Source organism: Equus caballus, chromosome 25 (assembly GCF_041296265.1).
Source record: "Equus caballus isolate H_3958 breed thoroughbred chromosome 25, TB-T2T, whole genome shotgun sequence".
Lineage (NCBI taxonomy): Eukaryota > Metazoa > Chordata > Mammalia > Perissodactyla > Equidae > Equus > Equus caballus.
Genome location: NC_091708.1, coordinates 8,664,940 through 8,691,453, shown reverse-complemented (window position 1 = coordinate 8,691,453; position 26,514 = coordinate 8,664,940). Strand labels below are relative to the sequence as shown.

Genomic DNA, 26,514 nt, shown 5'->3' with positions numbered 1-26,514 from the left:
TACACTGTGTTTCTAAAATGATTTTACAGAAAGTACGACAAAATCTCAATAATTACTGTATCTGGAAGATAAGCGTACAGGCTCCATTTTTACCATTCCCTGTATTTTACGTCTGCTTTAAATTTTTTCATGATAAAAACAGACAAGAGAAAAAGGACACAGAGGCCTACTTGAAGAAATTCCCACTAACCAAAGATGAGATGATTTTATTATCAAAAAGAATAATGACTACAATTGATTGAAACACATTAAATATATCAAAATCCATAAATTTATAATGATACACCACTAAAAAAACAAGAAAACAACTCATTGGTTGCCTTGAGAAGTTGCTTAGGCAACAGCTCATTCATCTGAAATGAGTACAGACTTTATTACAAATGAACCAAATACCAGTAAGAGAAAAGTCCTTTCTTACAGACAAATCGCAGCAAATAAATGTTGAAGGGGTAATATAATTAGAAAATCACCATTTAGCAGGCCTTTATAAAATAACAACTATTATTTACTGCTACAACAATTAGGTAAAAGGCTGGTGGGAAAACTTTATAATGGATGAAACAGGCAGACACCACATGAATCCCCTGTTGAATTTTAACATCACTAGAAGTGAGTTAAGACACCACGTGCCAGCCAAAAAAAATAATAAACTTCAATCTATATTTCAACCTAGTCCTCAAAACACTACATATAATTTCCAGTTTAAAGGAAGTAAGAGGGATAGAGGAAGATGGCAAAGGAAACCTTGGGGATATAATCAGCCAAATCCAAAATGTGTGGAATTCTACAAAACAATTGAGGGGAAGGGAAACAGTTATAGAATAAACATGATTTAAGAGACATAATAACCAAATATGAACAACTTGTTTGGATTCTGGATTGAAAAAATCAGCTGTGAAAAGACATCTTTGAGACAATAAAGGAAATTTGAACTCACATTAGGCATTAGATGACATTAAGAAATTATTGTTAAATCTGATGTATTAAAGGCATTGTGGTTATTTTTGTTTTAAGGCATTATCTCTTAAAGATGTATACCAATGTATGTATGTATTTACAGGTGGACCACCGGATATCTGAGATTGGTCTTAAAATACTCCAGCATAGAAAGAGGGAAGAGTAATTCTGTATATTTCGCATGATGGAAAATTTCAATAATACAATAGTTCATAGCAGCATTATCCATAATAGCCAAAAAGTGGAAACTCAATCATCCATCAACTGATAAATGGGCAAATAAAATGCAGTATAGCCATACAGTGCAATATTATTCAGAAATAAAAAAGAATGAAGTACAGATAAATACTACAATATAGGAAAAACCTAAGTGAAAGAAGAGAGTCATAAAGGACCACATATTGTATAATTGCATTTATATGCAATCTCCAGAATACGTCAATGTACAAAGATAGAAAGCAGATCAGTGATTGCCTAGGACTGAGGAGGATGTGGGGATTGGAGTGTGATGGCTAAGGGCACAAGGTTTCCTTACAGGGTAATGAAACTGTTCTAAAATTAATTGTGGTGATAGATATACAATTCTGTGACTATACCAAAAGCTACTAAATTGTACACTTTAAATGTGTGAACTGTGTGGCATGTGAATTATATTTCAATAAAGCCGTTTTACGAAAACCAACAGGATGATACAGGAAGGAATGGCAGAAGGGAGAGCTCTAGAATATAAACAGAAAGCAAAAATCTCAGAGGGAGCTGAGAACCACAGACCAAGAACCATCAGTTTTAGAACTTGTAAAATTCTGTAATGTTTGCATGTTACATTTGGTTTTTTAGTGCTTTAATCCCTTCACGTGATTCTGCACAGTGACACAGTAAAGCCTGTAAAATCAAAAGTACAATGTGTTTCTTTACTAGGAAAATAAAGAAGATGGGAGTTTGGAAGGTTATATACCACTCCAAAGCAAGGCTTTGGGGAAAAAAGAAAACCCACAAAAGGTAAAGTGGACACAAGGACAGAGTAAATTGTGACATTTATCAAGGGGAGAAGAAAGACTGGAGCTTTCAACCAAGAAAAGTTGGAGTGTTGCAGTGGATATGAGAAAAGTTATGTAATTTAATAATATAAAACCTACTAAGGAATCAGGTGAGGTAAGGGAAAACCCTGAAAGGAGTATTTGCATTTGTTTCAAATTCCATTTCTTCATCTTTGATTTAACTCACTGTGGGCCAAATTGTGTCCCAAAAAAAGATATGTTGAAGTCCTAATCCCTACTAACAGTGAATGTGACCTTATTCATACATAGGGTCACTACAGTCTTAAAATAACCCAACGAATGGTGTCCTTACAAGATTAATGGAAATTTGGGTACAGACACCCAAAGAGAAGAGAACGTACTGTTGGGACAGAAAGACACAAGGGAGGTGTGTGATAATGGAGGCAGAGAGAGGAATGATGTGTCCACAAGCCAAAGAATGGCAAGGACTGCTGGGAACCACCAGAAGGGAGAGGAGAGGCATGGAACAGTTTCTTTGTCAAGTCTCTAGAAGGAACTGACCCTGCCAACACCTTGATTTCAGAATCCTAGCCTCGAGAACTGTGAAAGAATGAATTTCTGTGGTTGCAACCACTCAGTTTATGGTCCTTTATTATGGCAGCACTAGCAAACTACTACTTCTCATCAAACCACTTCATTTTGGCTTCCTGCACTAATCTATGGACACTGGTCCTTAAATGCCAAATCCAATGGCTCCATTTCATCACTCTTCTCCTCTTTGTTCTCGGTAACACTCGATACTATTGAGAATTTCTGCCTTAAAACTCTTTTTTCCTTTGTTTCATGACCATTTTTCTGGTTCTCCTACTGTCTTTCAGACAGCTCTCAGTCTCTTTTGACCCTCCCTATTCTATCTTTGGCGGTCCCAAGTCTGCCCTTGTTCTTCTTCAATATTCTTTCTATACACTCCACCTGAGCAAGCTCTTCTATTCCTCTGACGTCAAATGCTTCCAATAAGTTGATAAATCCAAACTCTATGCCTATAGCTCCCCATGTCACCCAACCCTGAACTTCAGATTCTTTCATGAAGTTGCTTACCAGACATTTCCACTGAAATATCCCCTGGCACTCCAAACACTACCGTATAATCAGACCTATTTTCTAAGAGCCCAACACGTCCAGAAGTTAAAAAAACTTATCTTTTCCCTCCATCACCAATAATAAAAACATTCCCCATTCCTAATGGTCTAGACTGAGTGGACTGTGTTCTCTTCTGAGCACCAGACTTATCTCTGCAGATAAGTTAGGACAGCAGAACTAAGCAATGCAATAGGTTAAACATCCCTAAAAATAGCATAAAAATAAGGATATATATCCAAAAATCTGGAGACAAGCAGAAGACATGCCTCTGCTCATCTGCATAACAAGGGGACAGTTTCTCTAGTAAAAGCTCCTTCCCCAACACACTAGTACTAATTCAGCCACCTCTGGAAGACAACAGGAAGAATAGGAACAGTGGAAGATAGATCCTTCTAACGAAATGTCAGGCAATGTTCTAGCTGCTTTTCTGTTTAATGTAGTTTAAATTCTTTCATTCTTCAACATGCTCCTGGGTCCCTCCCCTGACAACCTTAAAGGGTCCTATAAAAAGACTTTTCCCCATCTCTTTATATTGCAAATAAGAAGTTCCTACCTCATTATCAGCTCCCAAGGCATTGATTTGCTCCAATTTGTAGGTCCAATATCTGGCTTCCTCCTCTGGGATATCTACCGTGAAAGAAAATAAACCACATTACCAAGTTAATAATTTACTCATGGGTTGATTATACTTTATTCAATCAAACAATCAAAGTTAGAAGGGTGGTACTGATGGACTAATTTTACTGATGGCTCAACTCTTGCCATGAACACTATCTTGAATCTTCACAAAAGCCAAAATAATATACTATTATTCCCATTAGATCAGAAGACTTAATATTGCTAAGATGTCAATGCTGCCCAAGAGATCTATAGATCCAATGCAATTGCTATCAAAATCCCCATGATGGGAGTGATGTCAGCAACATGGAGGGGTGAGTTTTCCCAGTAATCTCTCCCCTCCACCATACAACGAAAAACACATTCATATTCCAACAGAGAACATCCAAACACAACACAAAAAATGTCAGAGAGACTCACACAGCCACACAATGGAGTGCACAGAGGCTGGAACCTCCTTGCAGCCTAGAGGGAAAGCCCTCTACAGGGGCAAAAGCTTTTGCGGGTGGTGACCTCATCAAGCCAACACCCCAGGAGAGCAGATAGCAAGAGCAGAGGGAGAAAACCCTGAAAGCATGCAGGAGAAAGCGTCCCTCCCCCACCTGCCCAGCAACGGTTCCAGTGCCTGGGACCTCCAGTGGTGACAGACAGTAATTTCAACCAAATAATACAACAATGGACGAAAACAGAGCCACGCCCTCTAGCAATATCAAACATTATATTAGGTCTCCAGAACAGAGAGAAAATGACAAGTACCCAGAAATCAGCCCTGAGGACACAGAAACATGGAATCTAAATGACAAAGAATCAAAAATACCTATCATCAAAAACTCATCAAGTTAAAAGAGAATGTAAAGAAACAATTCAATAAGCTCAGGAGCTACTCCACAAAAGAGATTGAATTTATAAAGAACAATCAATCAGAAATATTAGTGATGACAGACACAATGGAAGAAATAAAACAAATATGAATTTCCTGAATGCTCGAGTAGACATCATAGAGGAGCAAATCAGCACAATCGAAGATAGAAATGTTGAAATGCTCCAGATACTAGAGGAGACAGAACTAAGACTAAAAAGAAATAAAGTCTCTGAAAAATATCTGACTCAATGAGGAAATGCAACATAAGAATTATAGGTATTGAAGAAGGTGAAGAGAAGGAGAATGGAGCAGAAAGCGTGTTCAAAGAAATAATAGCAGAGAACTTCCCAAACCTAGGGAAGGTGATGGAAATCCATGTGGAAGAGGCTACCAGATCTCCTAAACATGTCAATTTAAAAATACCTACTGCAAAGCATATAGTAGTGAAACTGGCAAAAGTCAATGACAAAGAAAGAATACTGAGGGCAGCAAGGCAGAAGAAAATAACTTACAAAGGAACCCGTATCAGGCTTTCAGTGGATTTCTGTGCAGAAACCTTACAGTCTAGGAGAGACTGGAATGATATATTCAAATCTTTGAAGGACAAAAACTTTCAGCCAAGAATACTCTATACAGCAAAAATATCCTTCAGATATGATGGAGAAATAAAAACTCCCAGACAAACAAAAGCTAGAGGAGTTGTAGCAAGGAGACTACCCCCCCCCCACAAGAAGTCCTGAAGAAGGTCCTCATACCTGAAAAAACAAAAAAGGGAGAAAGGGGTTGCAAAGCACAGAGAAAGGCAATAAGCAGGTAGAAAGAATCAGAACAGGCTAGCAAATACTCAACCATAGAATTAAAAATAAAGGGAAGGAAAACACCAAAAACAAAGATAATCTCATTTTAACCACAAACTCACAACACAAGATGGAGTGAGATGTGAGAAAAACAACTTAGGAAGGGAAGAGGAAAGGGACTGAATCAGCTTAGTCTAAGGAAGTAAGAAGCTATCAGAAAATGGACTACCATAACCACGAGATTTTGAATACAAACCTCATGGTAACCACTACACAAAAAAGCAGAACAGAGACACAAATAACAAATAAGGAGAAAACTGAGAAACATATCATAAAAAACTACATAATTCAATTGGTGGGCCAAAATATACAAGACGAGAAACAAAGGAAATGGAGGAGAACCAGAAAACAAGTGATAAAATGGCAGCATTAAGCCTTCATATATTGATAATCACCCAAAACGTAAATGGATTGAATTCTCCAACAAAAAGACACAGAGTGGCAAGACAGATTAAAGAACAAGACCCAACAACATGCTGCCTCCAGGAAACACATCTGAGCTCCAATGACAAACAGAGGCTCAGAGTGAAGGGATAGAAGATGATACTCCAAGCTAATGGCAAACAAAAGAAAGGTGTCGCAATACTTATATCAAACAAAGTAGACTTCAAGACAAGACAGGTAAAGAGAGACAAAGAGGGGTAGTATATAATGATTAAAGGGACTCTCCACCAAGAAGAAATAACACTTACAAATATCTATTTACCCAACACAGGAGCACCAAAGTACATAAAGCAACCATTAACAAACCTAAAAGGAAATAGTAATAATAATAACAGTAGCGGATCTAAACACTTCACTCATACCAACGGATAGTTCATCCAGATAGAAAAATCAACAAGAAAACAATGGAATTAAATGAAAAGCTAGACCAGTTGGACTACTTAGACATATATAGAACACTCCATCCAAAAACAGCAAAAAACACATTCTTCTCAAGAGCGCAAGGAACATTCTCAAGGATAGACCAAATGTTGGAAAACCAGGCAAGCCTCAATAAATTTAAGAAGATTGAAATGATAACAAGCATCTTTCCCTATCACAACGCTATAAGCTAGAAAATAAATACAAGAAAAAAGGTGAGAAAGGAATAAAGATGTGAAGACTAACGGACATGCTATTGAACAAGAATGGATCATGGAAGAAATTAAAGGAGAAATAAAAAACTATCTGGAGACAAATGAAAATGAAAACATACCATATCAACTCATACAGGATGCAGCAAAAGCCATACTAAGAGGAAAATTCATCACAATACAGGCTCACCTTAACAAACAAGAAAAATCCCAAATAAGCAATCTCAAACTACACCTAACTGAATTAGAAAAAAAACAAAGCCCAAAGTCAACAGAAGGAGAAAAATAATAAAAATCAGAGCAGAAATAAATGCTACTGAAACAAAAAAGGCAGTAGAAAGGACCAATGAAACAAAGAGCTGGTTCTTTGAGAAGGTAAATAAAAACTGACAAACTTCTGGCCAGACTTACGAAGGAAAAAAGAAAGATAGCTCAGATAAATAAAATTAGAGATGAAAGAGGAGAAATAACAACAGATACTACAGAAATAGAAGGAATTATAAGAGAATACTACAAAAAACTATATGCCAACAAAATGGACAATCCACAGGAAATGGATAAATTTTTAGACTCATCAAGAAGAAACAGTTAATCTGAATAGACCAATCACAAGGAAAGAGATTGAAACAATAATCAAAAGCATCCCAAAGAAGAAAATCCCAGGACCAGACAGCTTTCCTGGGGAATTCTACCAAACTTTCAGAGAGGATTTAATACCCATCCTTCTCGAGCTGTTCCAAAAGATCAGGGAAGATGGAACACTTCCTAACACATTCTACAAGGCCAACATCACTCTGATACCAAAGCCTGACAAGGACAACACATAAAAGGAAAACTACAGGCCAATACTGCTGATGAACATAGATGCAAAAATCCTCAACAAAATATTGGCAACCCAAATACAGCAATACATCAAAAGGATCATACATCATGATCAAGTGGCGTTTATACCAGGGACACAGGGATGATTTAACATCCGCAAATCAGTGAATCTGATACACCCCATCAACAAACTGAGGAATTAAAACCACACGATCATCTCAATAGATGGAGAGAAAGCACTTGACAAGATCCAACAGCCATTTATGATTAAAATCTCTTAACAAAATGGGGATAGAAGGAAATTACCTCAACATAATAAAGGCCATATATGACAAACCCACAGCCAATATCATACTCAGTGGGGAAAAACTGAATGCCATCCCTCTGAGAACAGGAACGAGACAAGGATGCCCACTATCACCACTCTTATTCAACATCATACTGGAGGTTTACACCAGAGCAATTAGGCAAGAGAAAGGAATAAAACGAATCCAAATAGGGAGTGAAGAAGTGAAACTCTCGCTGTTAGCAGACGACATCATCTTATATATACAAAACCCTAAAGAATCCATCAGAAAATTATTAGAAATAATTAACAACTACAGTAAAGTTGCAGGGTACAAAATCAACTTACAAAATCAGTTGCATTTCTGTACTCTAATAATGAACTTACAGAAAGACAGCTCAAGAATACAATCCCATTTATAATCGCAACAAAAAGAATAAAGTACCTAGGAATAAATTTAACCAAGGAGGTGAAGGACTTAAACAATGAAAATTACAAGATGTTAGTGAAAGAAATAGATGATGACATAAAGAGATGGAAAGACATTCCATGCACATGGATTGGAAGAATAAACATAGTTAAAATGTGCATACTACCCAAAGCAATCTACATGTTCAATGCAACCCCAATCAGAATCCCAATGACACTCTTCACGGAAATGGAACAAAGAATCCTAAAATTCATACGGGGCAACCAAAGACCCCGAATTGCTAAAGCAATCCTGAGGAAAAAGAACAAAGCTGGAAGCATCACAATCTCTGATTGCAAAATGTACTACAAAGCCATAGTAATTAAAACAGTATGGTACTGGTCAAAAACAGGCATACATCAATAGATCAGAACTGAAAGCCCAGAAATAAAACCACACATCTCGGACAGCTAATCTTTGGCAAACGTGCTAAGGACATACAATGGGGAAAAGACTGTCTCTTCAATAAATGGTGTTGGGAAAACTGGACAGCTACATGCAAGAATGAAAGTAGACCATTATCTCACGTCATACACAAAAACAAACTCAAAATGGATCAAAGACTTGAAGATAAGTCCTGAAACCATGAAACTCCTGGAAGATGATATAGGTGGTACACTCTTTGACCTCGAACTTAAAAAGATCTTTTCAAATACCATGTTTTCTCATACAAGGGAAACAAAAGAAAAAATAAACAAGTGAGACTTCTTCAGACTAAAGACCTTCTGCAAGGCAAAAGAAAACTAGGATCAAAACAAAAAGACAGGGCCAGCCCAGTGGCGCAGCGGTTAAGTGCACAGATTCCGCTTCAGTGGCCTGGAGTTCATCAGTTCAGATCCTGGGTGTGGACATGGCACTGCTTGGCAAGCCATGCTGTGGTAGGCATCCCACACATAAAGTAGAGGAAGATGGGCACAGATGTTAGCTCAGGGCTAATCTTCCTCAAAAAAAAAAACCAAAAAACAAAAAGACAACTCACCAACTGGGACAAAGTATTTGCAAATCATATATCCAACAAAGGAGTCAGCCTCCATAATATATAAGGAACTCATGCAACTGAACAACACAAAAACAAAAAGCCTGAGCACAAAATGGGCATAGGATATGAACAGACATTTTTTCAAAGAAGATATACACATGGTCAATAAACACATGAAAAGATGCTCAACAGCACTAATCATCAGGGAAATGCAAACTGAAACTACACTTAGATATCACCTTACACCTGTCAGAATGGCTATAATTACCAAGACAAAAAAATAACAGACCTTGGAGAGCATGTGGAGAAAATAGAACCCTCATACGCTGCTGGTGGGAACACAAGTTGGTGCAACCACTATGGAAAACAGTATGGAGATTTCTCAAAAAACTAAAAGTAGAAACACCATATGATCCAGCTATCCTACTACTGGTTATTTATCCAAAGAACTTGAAATCAACAACACAAACCAATCTATGCACCCCTATATTCACTGTAGCTTTATTCACAATAGCCAAGACAATCCAAGTGTCCATCGACTGATGAATGGATAAAAAAGATGTGGTGTATATATATACAATGGAATACTACTCAGCCATAAAAAAAAGACAAAATCATCTCATTTGTAACAACATGGATGGACCTTGAGGGTATTATATTTAGCAAAATAGGCCAGACTAAGAAAGACAAACACTGCATGATTTCACTCATGTGTGAAAGATAAACACATGGATAGAGAACAGATTAGTGGTTATCAGAGGGGAAGAGGGTTGGGGGGGGTGGGTGAAAGGGATAAAGGGGAACATATGAATGGTGACAGATGAAAACTAGACTATTGGTTTGAGCACGGTGCAGTCTACATGGAAACTGACATATAATAATGTACATGTGAAATTACACAATGTTATAAACCAATAGAACCTCAATAAAATAAGTTAATTAATTAAATAAAAATGCAATGAGGGATGGACTGACAGACTTCTAGCCTGACAATGTGAGGAGCTCCACAGATCCACTCCGTAGCAAAACTGTATATATTAAAAAACACCATTTAAAGTCTCTGGAAATGGTCGTAAGGGCATACAGCAAATGAAGAAACACTTATTCAAGAAAATCTACTAAAACTTTAAGAACATCCAATTTCTGTGGTATCTGAACCAAGACCCACTCCCACCCTTCTCCATCTCAATTCAGCAAGACAGAGACTCCATTCCAAACCAGTGCAGCCCAGAACACAGCACTAAGAATACAAGAAACTAAGCTGCAGCAACAACTCCCAACTGCTTTTCTCTTTACCTGCAACTTGGCCCAGAGACACACAAAAGTTTTCCTTTCTATTTTTCTGAACTAATAGTTGTTCTGAGTTTAGTTATTTCTGAGCTTATTGGAAAATCATGGCATTTTTGCTTAAATAACCATAAGGTACAAGATATAAGCAGACTGAAATCATAAATTAGTAGCAATAACAATAGTATATGTAGATATCAATAATGTGAGCAGTCAACATTAAAATTAAACTAAATTTAACTAAAACAAGATACCATGTAAACCAATTACACAGAAAAACATTAAAAACTGAGAAATACAAAATTTAGACAAAGGGGTCAGCCCGGTGGGGCAGCAGTTAAGTGCGTACATTCAGCTTCGGCGGCCCGGGGTTCGCCTGTTCGGATCCTGGGTACGGACATGGCACCACTTGGCACGCCATGCTGTGGTAGGTGTCCCACATATAAAGTAGAGGAAGATGGGCACAGATGCTGGCTCAGGGTCAGTCTTCCTCAGCAGAAAGAGGAGGATTGGCAGCAGTTAGCTCAGGGCTAATCTTCCTCACAAAAAAAAAAAAAATGTAGGCAAAGATGTGCAGAAAAGAGACACCTCAGACACAGCTGGTAAGAATATAAATTGGTACGGTCTTTTTCACAAGTAATTTGGAAGTACAACGAAAAATAATAATGCACATATCCTTTGACTCATTCTTTAAGTTCTACTTTTAAGAATTTATCCTAAGACACATAAATGGGAACAGAAATAGCTGGTCATTATAGCAGTACATAATATCAAAAAAACTGGGGCTGGCCCCGTGGCAGAGTGGTTGAGTTCGCGAGCTCTGCTGCAGGCGGCCCAGTGTTTCGTTGGTTCGAATCCTGGGCGCGAACATGGCACTGCTCATCAAACCACGCTGAGGCAGCGTCGCACATGCCACAATTAGAAGGACCCACAACGAAGAATATACAACTATGTAGCGGGGGGCTTTGGGGAGGAAAAAAAAAAAAAACTGGAAGCAATCTTCATGTCAATTAATACAGGATTGCTGACATAATTTATGGCATAAGCAGCTGTTTGGATCTGCAAGATAGACCTTAAAGTTTAACATGGAATGATGTCCAAAATAGTGTATTTAAGTAGTTTATACAAAACTATATATCTCTATACATAGTATACAGAGTATGATCCAAATTTTGTGAAAATCTATTTCTAGAAAAGAAATTTCTTATGTCTAAACCAAGACACAAGAAAGTTAACAGTGGTTTATGTCTGGGGAATGCAAAGGAGAATAAGGAAGTGGGAAGAGAAAATTTTAACTTTTTATCCATAAACATTTCCATACTGTTTGAATTTTTATCATGAGTATGTTTTTTCTGATTTTTTAAAAATTATCCTTCTATTTATTAGTGCTACTTTAATGTTTACATTGACAAATTATAAGGTATATAGTCACTTCAAGACAATAAATGGTAAAATATTATCAAAAGAATAAATCATTGATGTTCTCTAACAAGCAGGTATTTCATAAGTTATTATAATATATTGTCACAGAAAACTAAATGATCTGAAGAGAATGCTTTTAGTGTGGATTCTTTAATGAGCACCATTCTGGAATCTACTTTGCACCATCCCTGCGAGAAGTGTTATAGAGAACAGAGTGGACAGAGACAGAATGCCCTCAAAGGAGATAGCTGACAAGACAAAAAACTCAGTAATGAAACAAGCAAACAACTTCAAACAATATAGTAAAAAAGTATTAAATGGTTTTTAAAATCTAATAAAATAGACTCACCAAAAGGCAACTCAAATCTTGTATCAAGCAAAATTTTATGGGGAGTTGGGTTTTTAGTTCCACAGATCTCATCATCTTTCATTAATGTCTCTGCCTCCAATGTGGACCACTCTCCAGGCCCTTCCTAGAAAACAAAGATGTAAGATTGAACGTTATTCTTCCATAGCTCCCCTCTTGGTTTAAGAGCCAGGTGTTTTTCTCTGATTTCCTTGCTGGAGAGCTTTTGATAGCCACTCACATCCTGGAGAGGGAAACACACCACTGTCACCACCTGCCTTTACTACATATGGCATCTGTTATCCCTCTTTGGTGGGACAGCAGCTTTCACCGTGCTAAGCTCTCTACAAGCCCGCTGAGGATAGAACTTCTGGAGTGCCAAACTCAAAAACTAAGCATCTCCATGGATCAATATTTAATCTGCACAATTCTCAATGACTATGCCACTTAATATGTGTCGCTACTTCTAATCAGTAAAGAGCTAGTAACATTGCTAGTTAAGAAGACCTGAACTGAGGCCACAATGAAAACGAACTGCCCATCGGCCAGAGGGGATAGAGACTTAGCTGGAACTAAAAGAAATTTGGGAAGAGAGGCACACCTTCACCATCCCCATGCCCAGAGAAAACTCACAGTCCATCAGGAATATGACAGATTTTGTCCAGGTTCAAAGTGAGTGTCTATGGGAAAATGATGCTGAGTTATACTCTAATCTGGGAAAGTGGAGTGGGAGTTCAGTCTTGAAAACACAGTCATGCATCACTTGATGACAGGGATACGTTCTGAGACGTGCCATCAGGCAATTTCGTCATTGTGCAAACATCACAGTATACTCACACAAACATAGATAGTGTAGCCTACTACACACCTAGGCTATATGGTACTGTTATGGGACCCCTGTTGTATATGCAGTCTGTCCTTTACTGAAACGTTATTATGCAGCGCATATAATGAGACACTGTGAATACCAATTGCCAAGCCTGGTAGTTCCTCAAACTCTATTAGGATTACATGTGGAAGAAGGAAAATTGAAACCAATTGCCTGCAGATTGGTGACTCAAAGAAACACAGCTGAGAACAGGACCAGCCAGCTGGGCGAGGAAGTTTAATGGCACTCCTCCCAGGACAGTGTCTTAGAGGGGAATGCAGAAACCACAGGCATCCTAGATCTCACACACACACACACAAACACACACATGCACACGGAGTACTCAAAAGGGGCTGTCTACCTGATAATGCCAAAGAGGTGCTCTGGCATCTCTGAGGTCAGTCATAGGACAGAAGGAAGATCAGATCTAAATAAAATCCCCTGAGCCTCTGGGTGAGGTTAGGAATAGACTGGTTCCACTCCTTCTAATGAGAATGGGAGCAAAGCAATCTGAGATGTGTGGATGAATATTAGTTGCCTAGGACGGGGAAAAGTAAGGGCTAGAATCATACCGCCAAACGGGCAATGCATTGACTGACCTCATCCGACTGACGAATAGTCTTCAGCGCAATCCACACGGTCCCCACCATGGTGTCCCAGATCAGTCCTTTGTTCCATACCTCCACACTCAGACCCAGGTCCAGGCGATTAATCTCACTAACGGAAAGAAAAAAACCCTTTAAAGAAAGCCAGATAATATGAAAGAAACAGCTCTATCTCCTGTTTTGCTAAACCGTGAATACTTTCTCACCAGGATCCCGTTGTCAGGGAAAATCAACATGCTCCAGAAAACTGCAACCATTCTTTAGGCCCTGAGAAACCTATGTAGGGTATCCATAGAAAAACGCCCCTGTCCGTCTGTCTCCTCTCCTTTGGAGCTACAATTATGGTTAGATTAATGCAATTTCACAAAAAAATGAGGTCAAGCAGCAAGGGCATTACTGCCAGGGCTGCCTGCCTACAATCTCCACCCTTAAGCGACAGTTCTGTTGTACTGTTAACAGTAACGACACTGCCCCCAACTTATGCCTTTGCACTCACTGTATACAGGAACCTTTTAGAAAAAGGCAAGGTTTCTTTACAAGATTTATTTATGAAAGGGAGTCAAGCAGAAGTACAAGGGCCCTTGAGAACATAAGATACTGCCATAGAATACATCAGGGAGACGGAAAAAGGAGAAAGGGAGACAAGAGACCAGCAATGGAGTTGTCAGTGACAAATGAACAGGGTAAGAGGCATAAGAAATAGGCACAGAAAGGTAGAGAAAGTAGCTAATAAAACCCACGTGTAAAGGGGAAGAGGGCAAAATTACATAGCATCTCAAGGTGGGAGACAGGAAATTCACACATACCACAGCAGGGCGGAAAGGGGAAGTGCTATGGGAAACTGGAAAATAAACACATAAGAATAAAGCTGGCTATGCTGATAAGAGGCTGTAGATCACTACTTTTCACTTGCTAGGAACAGCTAACACAGTAGGTGATTATTACAGCCAGTTAGAAGGTGGAAGAAAGTAGGATTGCTAGTTTTACATACCATAGCCAGGACTGTGGTATGGCTAATATAGTAGTATAGGAAGACACCTGAATAAACTGTTCATAGCTGACTTAGTACACTACGTGTGTAATGAAATGAATAAGTGGTCTCATTCTCATGTTACTATAATTGAGATAGGGAATGAATGAGGCTTATAATCTAGAGAGAGAAGCAACCAGTGAGAAATTTGACACCACTGGCCTCTTTGTTTTCGAAGCCCCAGTTCTCCCTTAGTTTTCAGGACACTAGTATCCACTGTCTCTCCTTCAACCTCTCTGTTCATTCCTTCTTAGTTCCCTTTGTCCATCGTTAAATGCTGGTGCTCTCCAGGATCTACCCCAGGCCCTATTCTCACCCTACATGCTCTCTCCCTAAGCTTTCTCATCTACACCTATGGCTTCAGGTGACCAAAATATTTCTCCAACCCAGATTTCTTCCCTGAGTACCAGGTTCAGGTTTCTAAGTACCTTCTGTACCTCTCCTGCTACCTGTGCTGTAAGAACCTCAAATATAAACTTGTCCCGGGCTGGCCCTTTGGCCGAGTAGTTGGGTTCACGTGCTCTGCTTCGGCAGCCTGGGGTTTCGCCAGTTCGGATCCTGGACAAGGACAATGCACTGCTCATCAGGCCATGCTGAGGTGGCGTCCCACATGCCACAATTGAAAAGAGCCACAACTAAAAAAATATACAGCTATGTAACGGGGGGCTTTGGGGAGAAAAAGGAAAAAATAAAATCTTTAAAAAAATAAATAATAAATAAAATAAATAAACTTGTCCATAACTGATCTTGCACCATCCCCTATCCTGATGAATGGCACACCACTTACCCCATCATTCAAGACAAATCCTGGTTCCACCTCCGTAACATCTTCTATCCATCCTTTTCTCCTATCCCTTCTGCTATTGTCTTAGCCCAAGCCCTCATAATAGGTATTATAACAAAACAATAATATAACAATATAATAATAGTTATTATAACAAAGTTTCCTAAATGGTACAATAAGAAGCAATATATTAAAAAGCCTGTAGGGTTGGAACACTTCCCCATAAAAATAATAATCATCCCTATGTCTCTCTGAGATGCACTATAAAACTTGCAAAGCAATGTCACTTAAATTTAAAGTTTCACAGGAATTTTAATACATTTTCTTGTTTGATCCCCTTGCACCCACCTTTCCAAAAAATAAGCATAATCTTGTAAGAAAAGTAGAACTTTACAGATAAGGAAACTGGCACTTGAGAAGCTAAGTGATTTGCCTAGTCCTTCAAAATTAGATTCTACACTTCTCTCCCCTTTTCTAGAGCAGGGGGAAAAAATCTTGAAATTTAAGAAGGGAAAAAAAAAAAGAAATATCAAGTTTTTAAAGCCAGAACTCACAATCATAACATACTAAATTTTGTGTTATACATAAGAAAGTCTACTAACGTTTACTCATTTTATTACTAGATGAATGTAGGACATTTTACTCCATAAAGTAAAAGGACTATAGGCATAGAAATACTCATCCTCTAAAGCAGATAACTTGGGTATACACAGACACACAGTCTCTCACATGCATAATCACATTCCTTCAAGGAGCCTTCTGAGAATCAAAGAAAGATTAAGTTATGTTTAATATCATGCTACGTATGCTGTATATATTCCAACTCTGACCACTGAGAAAATCTGACTAGGTAGTATTTCCACCCACATAAATTAATTGGGAGTTTACTCACATTCATAATTCACCTCTAAGAACAGATTAGAAATCCACAAGAGAACAAAACTGCAGATATACTTCACCTGCCACACACTTTACTTGTTCCTGTAAATCTGTAGCTTTCAAAGAAAATATTTAGCATATGTTAATATATTAAAATGTTTTAAAATATTTAACATATTTTATAAATCTTAGACATATGCAAAATCTTCAGCTCTAATTGTTTAATCCAATGTGACTGCCTCGGGAAGACTGTCAAATATTGTAGGAATGCTGCTGCTACAAAGCACTTACAACATAAAATCTTGTTCCCAGGAAGGCTGATCACCACGAACTGCTACCGTTGTGCTCTTCACATTCTGCACTTTCAGGGTCACGTATGTGTTAAATTTATCTTTGAAAAAACGCAAAATGAAGATGCAATACTTAGCGCTCAGATTGTTACCCAACCTCATAAAGCTCCTGGAATTAAATAATATCCAAATTAAAACATTACATGTAGAAGAAAAAATGGAATATATATATTTTGTATAATATAGCATCATTCTAAGCATTGTAGAGTTGCAAAAAGTTGTAAAAATATACCACTCTTCAAAAGCATAATCTATAACAGCGTTTTGCAAATTTAAGAAATATATTTTATATTTGACCCAGTAGACACACATACACACACATATAAACTAAAACAAAAGCTTCATGAAATATAAGGTGTGATACATTGATATTTCCTGTTTTAATTTAATCTATTAAAATGTTAATCATAACTAAATTGATTTTATAGTCCACCTGCAGTTTGAAAAGAACTAATCTAATTAATCTAGCAGGAAAGATTATGTAAACTTAATAAAATGTAGAAAGAATAAGTACCATAAGAGAAAAAGTTATAAAGAACTGCAGAAGAGGAAAGAGTCAGCTCCAGCTGTTGACAGAGACAAGAACTGAGGAAAAACTCTCATAAAGGAAGCGGACGTCAAACTTGATCTATTCAGTTATAAGAAGTGTTATCACAGAGTTGGGAAAAGGAAATTGTCTAACCTGAGAGTGTGCATTGAATATTAAACAAAGAGAGGTGGCCTGGAACTCAAAACCCAGAAGTCTGACCTACTGCTCAACACAGCACATTTTGCATCAGCCATGATTACGGGCACTGAATTGAGAGTTCACTTTTCTCTGTAAGAAATCAATCATAATTTTATAAAATGAAAGAAAGAAGACTATCATTTTTGACTAATCAAATTGGTAAAGATTGTTTAAAATGATTACCTAATGTTAGAGATGGGAGAAAATGGGCCCTGTCACGCACTTGTAGCAGAAGGTAAATCTTTCCCTTAGTATCATTAAAAATTATGCAATTTTATACTTGGACATGGAAAGTTTACAATTATACTAACGACATATAAGGATACAAGCCCACCGACCTGAGGGAATCCCCATCCATATCCAGATGTATCAGTGCAATAGACCACTGAGCAATGTTTTCTATCATATGATTTTGTACTCCACTACCCACATTCAACCAGAGATGACCAGACCAGGTGCAGACATGACCCAAGAGCAGCCAGTCCACGGGCTGACCAAAAGCTGAGACCAATACGATTTCCTTTCAAAAGATTTTAGAAAAGGAAAACAGAAATAGTGACAATCGGTGGTTGGTGATAAAGCTCAAAGAAGCATATAAACTCCATTGGAGATGCCATTATGGACTGTATGCAAGACAGGTAAGCATAGAAAACCAGCTGAAAAGAAAGGAGAACAGAACAGCTTCTCAGAAAGAAGCACTAACCCAGAGGCAGTGGAGAGAGGAGGCTCAGAAACTGCTTTAATTCCTGTTGCACCCAAAATTTGGGTTTTCAGATTTTCCTGGGTTTCCAAGCATGTTCATTTCCTCCCAGCAATTCCCAATACTCTCTCTTTTCCACAGCAATAACCAGAATAATGTGACATTCACAGTTAAGGAAATGTGTATTAAAATAAAGAGATACCACTTATATCTTCAGCTGGGCAAAGATTAAAGAGTTTCATGTTATCTGATGCTGATAAGGATTTGGGAAAATAAACACTCATATACTTTTGGTCTGAGCATAATCTAGCAAAAACTTTCAGAAGAACAAGTTGACAACAGCTACCAAATTTTTTTTAAATGCATACATTTGGCCCAGCAATGCTACTTCTGGACTCTAGCGTACGGATACATTTGTAAGAGCAGGCAATGGTAAACGCACAAGAACATTTATTGCTTATAGTAGCAAAAAACTGTAGACAACCTAAATATTCATCAATCAGGGATCTAGGGTACAAATCTACAATAAAATTCTGTATAAGACTTTAAAAGAAAGAACCAGATATAGTATATACACACACACAAGACTTTCATGTCTTGCTGGAAAAAAAAGCAGGTTGCAAAAAGATATGTGTAGCTGATCCAGTATCGTATACAAGCATATACAGAGAAAGTTTGAAAACGTATATAAAAACTTCTAAACAGTTACTTCTGAGAAGTAGAAATGAGTTGGCCAAGAGGTAAAGGGACTTTAACTTTTCACTAGATAGATAGATTTCTTTAATGTTTTACAACAGCACCGATTTTTTTTTCAGCTTCACTGAGGTATAACTGACAATTCAAAATTGTACATATTTAAGGTATAAAACTTGATTTGATGTATGTATACACTGTGAAATAATCACCACAATCAAGCCAATTAACATATTCATCACCACCTTACATAGTTACCATTTTCTGTGTGTGTGTTGAAAACACAAGATCTACCCTCTTAGCAAATTTCAAGAACACAATACTTGTTAACGATAGACACAGTGCTGTACATTAGGTCTCCAGAAATTATTCACCTTGCATAACTGAAACTCTGTACCCCCCTGAGCAACACCTCCTGATATTGATTTTTTAAATCATTTAATAAATTAATTTAGTGAATTTAATTAATTTAATCAATGAATTAAATGAAATTGCTGTTTTAAAAGACTGCTTTTACATCACAGCAAGTATGGCAGGAAAGGGTGTAATAATTAAAGGTTGGCCTTACCTGGTGAACCCTGGAATTTGGCTCGTTTAACTGCAAAAGAAAAAAAACGACAGCATGAAGAATTTTTGCAAATTAACTTTTTAACCTACATTTTTTGATCACTTATTATGGGCCAAGGCTAGAGTTACAACTACATTTTTAAGTCTAAGTCTTAGAAGAGAAAAAAGCTGGGACTTCTGATCAAAGATTGAAGATAGTTAGAAGGGCCCTTACAAGTCATCCAGTCTAAACTCACACTCAATACAGCAATCTCTTACAGCCGCCTGACAAGCAGGTAGAGAGAGCTGGGTTACTCCCATGATAAGCAACCAATTCCACATCAGATATCTTTCCAAGGTTTAAGTTATATATGTTCCTTATTTAAAACTCATCATAGACAGCTCGGCCCAGTGGCAGAGCAGTTAAGTTCATATGTTCCGCTTCGGCGGCCTGGGGCTCACTGGTTCAGATCCCAAGTACGGACCTATGCACCACTTGTCAAGCCATGCTGCGGCAGGCGTCCCACATATAAAAAGCAGAGGAAGATGGGCACGGGTGTCAGCTCAGGGCCAATCTTCCTCAGCAAAAAGAGGAGAATTGGTGGCAGACGTTAGCTCAGGGCTAATCTTCTTCAAAAAAAAAAAAAAAACTCATCATACAAACTCCATTTCATTCATGCTAAAGGAAGAGCATAACAGGCCAGAGCTAGACAATAGGTTTTAAACCAGACTGAGAAGTACTTTCTTTCTGGGAATAAGCAGACATCAAGAGGAGGTCCTGTCTGAATAATCACAAAGAGCATTAAGCCAAAATGTCAATGGAGAACTGCACAAGAAAAAAAATTCCATACTGGGACTGCAGCAAGCCAGCTCCTAGGAAAGGTGACAGACCACACATGAAGGAAAACTGCTAAATTCCAGAAATCATCAAATATTTCTATCAATCAAGAGTAGGGCTAAGTGCCACAGGGAGAAAAAAAGATAAAGGGAAATCCCCAGACATAATGCCTGAAAAGATTCTTGAGGGTACAGATCTGCCATTCTCCTTGTCCCGTGTTGCAACTGAAGGCTTCACCTCAGCTCACATCCAAGCTCTGCTTATCAGTTCCAAGAGACAGGTGATTCAGTACCTTTCACAAGGCCCTCTGCATTTCCAGGCAGCACTTAGTGCTAAAGAAATTTTTTTTTTATTATTGAATCAAAGTATATCTCCCCCTGGACTGTCCCTTGTAGTCTCATGTCAATTCCTCTTCCCAAACGTTCTTCAATAATTTCATTTAATTCAAGACTTACTGTAAAGCTACAGTAATCAGACAGTGTGGCACTGGCATAAAAATAGACATGGAATAAAACAGAAATATATAAAAATGTATAATATAATTATATAAATATAAAAAATATATATACTATCTTTTCCTCACAGCATATGCAAAACTTAACTTAAAATGAATCATGAATAGAAATAAATGTAAGAGCTAAAACTATAAAACATCTAGAAGAAAACACAAGAGAAAATCTTTGTGATCTTGGGATAGGCAAAGATTTCTCAAATTGGATACAAAAAGCATAAAGTTTAAAGGTAAAAGCACGGATAAATTAGACTTAGAATTGTTCCTCAAAAGACACCATTAAAAATGCAAGCCACAGAGGCCGGCCCAGTAGCGCAGTGGTTAAGTTCCCACGTTCTGCTTCTTGGCAGCCCAGGGTTTGCCGGTTCTGATCCCGGGTACGGACAAAGCACTGCTTGGCAAAAAGCCATGCTGTGGTAGGTGTCCCACGTATAAAGTAGAGGAAGATGGGCACGGATGTTAGCTCAGGGCCAGTCTTTCTCAGCAAAAAGAGGAGGATTGGCAGTAGTTAGCCCAGGGCTAATCTTCCTAAAAAAAAAAAATGCAAGCCACAGACTGGGAAGATATATTTGCAAAACCTATCTGATAAAACTGATAAAAGACTGTAAGAAGAGGGGCCCGTGGCCGAGTGGTTAAGTTCACACTCTCCACTTTGGTGGCTCAGGGTTTCCCTGGTTCACATCCTAGGGTCGGACATGGCACTGCTCATTAGACCATGTTGAGGCAGCGTCCCATATGCCACAACTAGAAGGACCCACAACTAGAATATACAACTATGTATTGCGGGGATTTGGGGAGAAAAAGCAGAAAAAAAGAAAAAAAAAGATTGGCAACAGTTGTTAGCTCAGGTGCCAATCTTTAAAAAAAAAAAAAAGACTATAAGAAGAAATCTCAAAACAGTATTAAGAATACAAAGAAACTACATTTTAAAATTCAACAAAAGATTTGAACCGACACTTGACCAAAGAAGATATTTAGGTGACAAATAAGCACATGAAAAGATGCTCAACTAAGTGTTCAGCAACAGACGAATGGATAAAGAAGATGTGGTACATATATACAATGGAATACTACTCAGCTGCAAAACAGAACAAAATCATTCCATTTGCAATAACATGGATGGACCTTGAGAGAATTATGTTAAGTGAAATAAGCCAGCGAGAGAAAGATAATCTGTGTATGACTCCACTCATATGAGGAATTTAAAATTATGGACTAAGAACAGTTTAGTGGATACCAGGGGAAAGGTGGGGTGGGGGGTGGGCACAAAGGGTGAAGTGGTGCACCTACAACATGACTGAAAAACATTAATGTACAACTGAAATTTCACAAGATTGTAACCTATCAATAACTCAATAAAAAAAAAAAAGATGCTCAACATCATCAGACATCAGGGAAATGTTAAATTAAAGCCATAATGAAATAGGACTAAATACCCACTAGATGATCTAAAATTTAAAAATCTAACAATACCCAGTGTTAGTGAGGATGTGGAGTGACTAAAACCCTCATATATTGCTGGTGAGAATGAAAAATGGTACAACCACGTTGGAAAACAGCTTGGCGGTATCTTATGAAGTTAAACGTACAGTTAACATATGTTCCAGCAATTAGCCTCCTAAGTATTTACCCCAGAGAAATAAAAACTTATGTCCACGCAAACACTTGTACATGAATGCTCATAACAACTTTATTCATAATAGCCAAAAACCAGAAAGTACCCAAATGTCCTGATCAACTGGTAAATGGACGAACAAATTGTGGTATATCTATACAATGGTATACTACTCAGCAATACAAATAAAAGAACTACTGATACATGGAACAACAAAGATGAATCTGAGAAGCAAATTATGTTAAGTGAAACAAGCTAGCCACCAAGAGTACATACTGTATGATTCCATTTATAGGACGTGCAAGAAAACGCAAAAACATCACAGAAAGTACAGCAGTACAAAGAAACTTAAGGAAACTTTTTGGGGTGATAGAAATGTTCTGTGCCAACTGTGGTGATGTTCACTTTTCACTGAATAGACTTAAAATTGATGAATGTTATCGTATGTAAATTATACCTCAATAAAGCTGGAGGGGAAAAAAAACGCCTCCCAGCAACTCCACACTTGGGAATCTGTCTATAGGTAGATTCCTCAGGTGCAGAAAGACATATATAGCAGCTAACGAATTGTTTTTAAAAAGCAAAAGATTAGGGGATTGATTAAATGTCAAATTATCTAAAAGTGACAAGCTTCGAATTTTCAGAAGAAAATATAGGGGAATGAATAACTCTATGACGGATGGATGGATGAATAAATGGAAAGATAGATATAAACATTTTAGAATTAAAATCATGAAAGGAAACACTGCACACCAGCTTTGAGAGTGGTTATACCTTGGAGAGAAGGGATTGACTGTAAAGGGGGCTTCAATTTTATACAAAATACATTATTATTTTTTTTCAATCTGGACAAATATGACAAAACATTAACATACGTAAAATCTAGGTAGTGAGTACATGAGTATGCAATGTATTATTCTCTGTACATTTTTTTCTTTTAAAAAATTTTTAGGGGCCGGCCCAGTGGTGCAGCAGTTACGTGCACACGTTTCGCTTCTCAGCGGACCAGAGTTCACCAGTTCGGATCCCGGGTGTGGACTTGGCACCGCTTGGCAAGCCATGCTGTGGTAAGCGTCCCACATATAAAGTAGAGGAAGATGGGCATGGATGTTAGCTCAGGGCCAGTCTTCCTCAGCAAAAAGAGGACTGGCAGCAGTTAGCTCAGGGCTAATCTTCCTCCAAAAAAAAAAAAGGAAAGAAAAAATTACTATTGATTGACCTACAACACATCATTGATTGTAAGACACTTTTTTTTTTTTTGAGAAAGATTAGCCCTGAGCTAACTGCTGCCAATCTCCCTCTTTTTTTTTTTGCTGAGGAAGACTGGCTCTGAGCTAACATCCGTGCCCATCTTCCTCTACTTTATATGTGGGATGCCTATCACAGCATGGTGTGCCAAGCAGTGCCATGTCCACACCCAGGATCCGAACCGGCAAACCCTGGGCTGCCGAAGCAGAATGTGTGCACTTAACCACTGGGCCACCGGGCCGGCCCCCTTAATGGTACATGAAATAATAATGTATCTTATAATCTCTGGTATCTTATAGTTGATGAAATGCAGCCTATTATGATGATGATGATGATGATGAGTAAATGTTTATGTCGCCACCACTCCTCCATCCAACAAATCCACAAAGACTAGACCAAATCTACACCTCTAATCTTGAGCTCCCAAGTCATGTTTCCAACATGGACAAATGGCCAGCACCTCAAATTTAACATGTCTAAAACCAAAATCATCATCTCCCCAGCTGTTATTCTTTCTTTCTGTTTCCTATCCCAATTAACAACACCATAATAAAACACCTGACTCCACCTTTATCTCCGTCCTCTTCCTCTCCCAGCTGAGGCCTTTCCTGTCCCTCAGCTGGAATCAAACACTCCATTTCTACACCCCACTTTGTACCTCTATTTCAGAAATTACCAAACTGTATCTTGCAACATATATAGTTGTACAGATGGCTGTCTCCCCATCTTCTTGAACACAAGGCCCATTTCTCACTCATTTTTATATAGCCAAGGTGACTAGTTCAATGCCTCACCCATAGTTAAGCGCTCACTAAATGTTTATGGATCTCATCACATCCTCTTTGTTTACAAATTTCAGAATACTTAAGCCTCTATAAAGAGAGGAAAAAGGAACTATCCAAGAGTAAAAGTTACTATAACTTACAAAGGAATTTCACACAAATGATCTCATTCAGAGTTAAATCCTCAACTGTATGAGGTACATTGAACAGATAGCAACATTTCATTTTTAAATTGTGGCTTAATAGTCAAGAGGCTTGCCAAAAGTTTTCAGTGGTAGAAAAAAGAACTCAAACGCAAATCTAATTACAAGTCCCATGCTTTCAGTTGACAAACTTCTCTTCTTCTGCTCCTCCCTCAGTCTCATGGCTACTAACTTTCCAACCTAACGTGGCCTATAGGCTCTATAGTGAGGTCCTAGCTCCCTGGCCTCATTTTGACCCATGTTTTCCCTTCCTCTGTGCATGCCAGCTATATTTGCCTTCTTTCAGCTCCTTCTCCTCACTACAAGGCCTTTGCACGTTCTATTTCCTCTGCCTAGAATGTTCCCCTCCTTTCCTTGCCTGGTTAAGGCTTCCTCTTCTTCCAAACCTCAGTTCAATCTGCACGTCATTAGGTAAGGCCTCTCTGACCTGAGGAGGTAACTTTCCCTATCATATGTTCTCATGATAACATGTACTCCCCTTATAGCACAAATCATGATTGTATTTTTTTCCTAGTTGTAATTTTATATTAATTTGTATGATTCTTCTTTGCTTAATGCCTAGCTCCCTCACTAATCTATATAATTTTCAAGAAGGCAAGGGATTTTTTTTAATCACAATTCTGCCTCAAGTACTTGGCACAACAGCTGTTGAAAGAATGAATGAATCCTTTAGCACTCCCCTCAAGCTGGCTAAATCATCCCCACCACCTCACTTTCAGCTGATGAGCTTACATCCTACTGACAAATAAAAATGGCAAGCAATAGGATATATTGGAGTATATGAGGAAGCCATTTGATGTAAACCTAATTCGGCCTGACTTTGTTTTTTCCAAAAGGGCCTGACATGGCCATCGAGCACGCATTGTATATCTGCTTTAAAACATTTCCTATGGCAAGAACAAAGGCCTTTAAGATAAAGGTGCAACTTCCCCCCACAATGGCATTTCCTTAAGGATAAGCATCTTTCCTTAGGCTAGGAACTGATTGCTGTGCTCACCTTTGACCACCCAGCTCACCTGTGACCACCCAGCTCCAGACAACAGACCTGCCACCCTGCTGTGTTCACCGAGATAGCAGACCTACCTGCTGTTTCCAGCAATCCCTGTGGCAACAGAGCAGTCTCGCAACTACTGTAAAAGGGACACTTCAATCCTATGTGAAACATCCTGCTTGGGGGTATATAACCACTCTTGCACCCCACTTCTTCAGTGCCCTTTCCTCCTTCGGGAAGAAAGGCCCCGGGCCATGGTCCTCAGATTTCAGCTCAGAATAAACTCTCCCAAATTTTCATTTATAGATTGGTTATGGATTATTTTTCGTTGACATTTCTTTACAGAGAAACAGTTACCTTCTCTCCCTACTCTCATCTCAACCTTCCCTTATTACAGATTCCTTCCCTTCAGGCTCTAAACATTCAAATGTCCTCTCTCAAGACCATTCTCAACACTTCTCTCTATTACAAAACTTCCGAATGAGTAGCCTACACTTGCTGATTCCACTACTTCACTTCCAAAATACTCCTCAACCACTGTAATATGATACCTACTCTCACACTACTCTAATGAAATTGCTCTGGTTTTCAAATCCAATGACCTTGCTATTTTTTTAATCTTCAACCAGTATCATTCATCTCTATCATCTAATCATTCGTCCTGAAACTCCCTTTACTCTAGGCTTCAGACACTGCCACAGCATTCTCTATTTTCCTGCAGTTTTTTTTTTTTTTTTCTTCCTTTTTCTCCCCAAAGCCCCCCAGTACATAGTTGTGTATTCTTCGTTGTGGGTTCCTCTAGTTGTGGCATGTGGGACGCTGCCTCAGCGTGGTCTGATGAGCAGTGCCATGTCTGCTCCCAGGATTCGAACCAACGAAACACTGGGCCGCCTGCAGCGGAGCGCGCAAACTTAACCACTTGGCCACGGGGCCAGCCCCTATTTTCCTGCAGTTTTGACCACACTTATCAACTCCTCTGCCCATTCCCTTAGCTATAGTATTAGCTCATTTTGCTCCTCTTTTAT

General features: G+C 38.4%; 1 protein-coding gene across 27 annotated transcripts in view; it reads right to left on the bottom strand.

Annotated features, from left to right (window-relative positions):
* Positions 1-26,514, bottom strand: part of UNC13B (unc-13 homolog B) — a 217,569-nt gene that overhangs the window by 155,344 nt on the left and 35,711 nt on the right. For all 27 annotated transcript variants that reach the window (XM_070250603.1, XM_070250596.1, XM_070250595.1 and 24 more), the window contains 5 exons: positions 19,324-19,353; positions 16,577-16,676; positions 13,587-13,704; positions 12,123-12,246; positions 3,649-3,722 (listed from right to left, as the gene is read on the bottom strand). In XM_070250603.1, coding sequence (XP_070106704.1) covers positions 3,649-3,722; positions 12,123-12,246; positions 13,587-13,704; positions 16,577-16,581 — 321 coding nt within the window. In that variant the 5' untranslated portion in view covers positions 16,582-16,676; positions 19,324-19,353. The remainder of the gene's footprint in view (positions 1-3,648; positions 3,723-12,122; positions 12,247-13,586; positions 13,705-16,576; positions 16,677-19,323; positions 19,354-26,514) is intronic.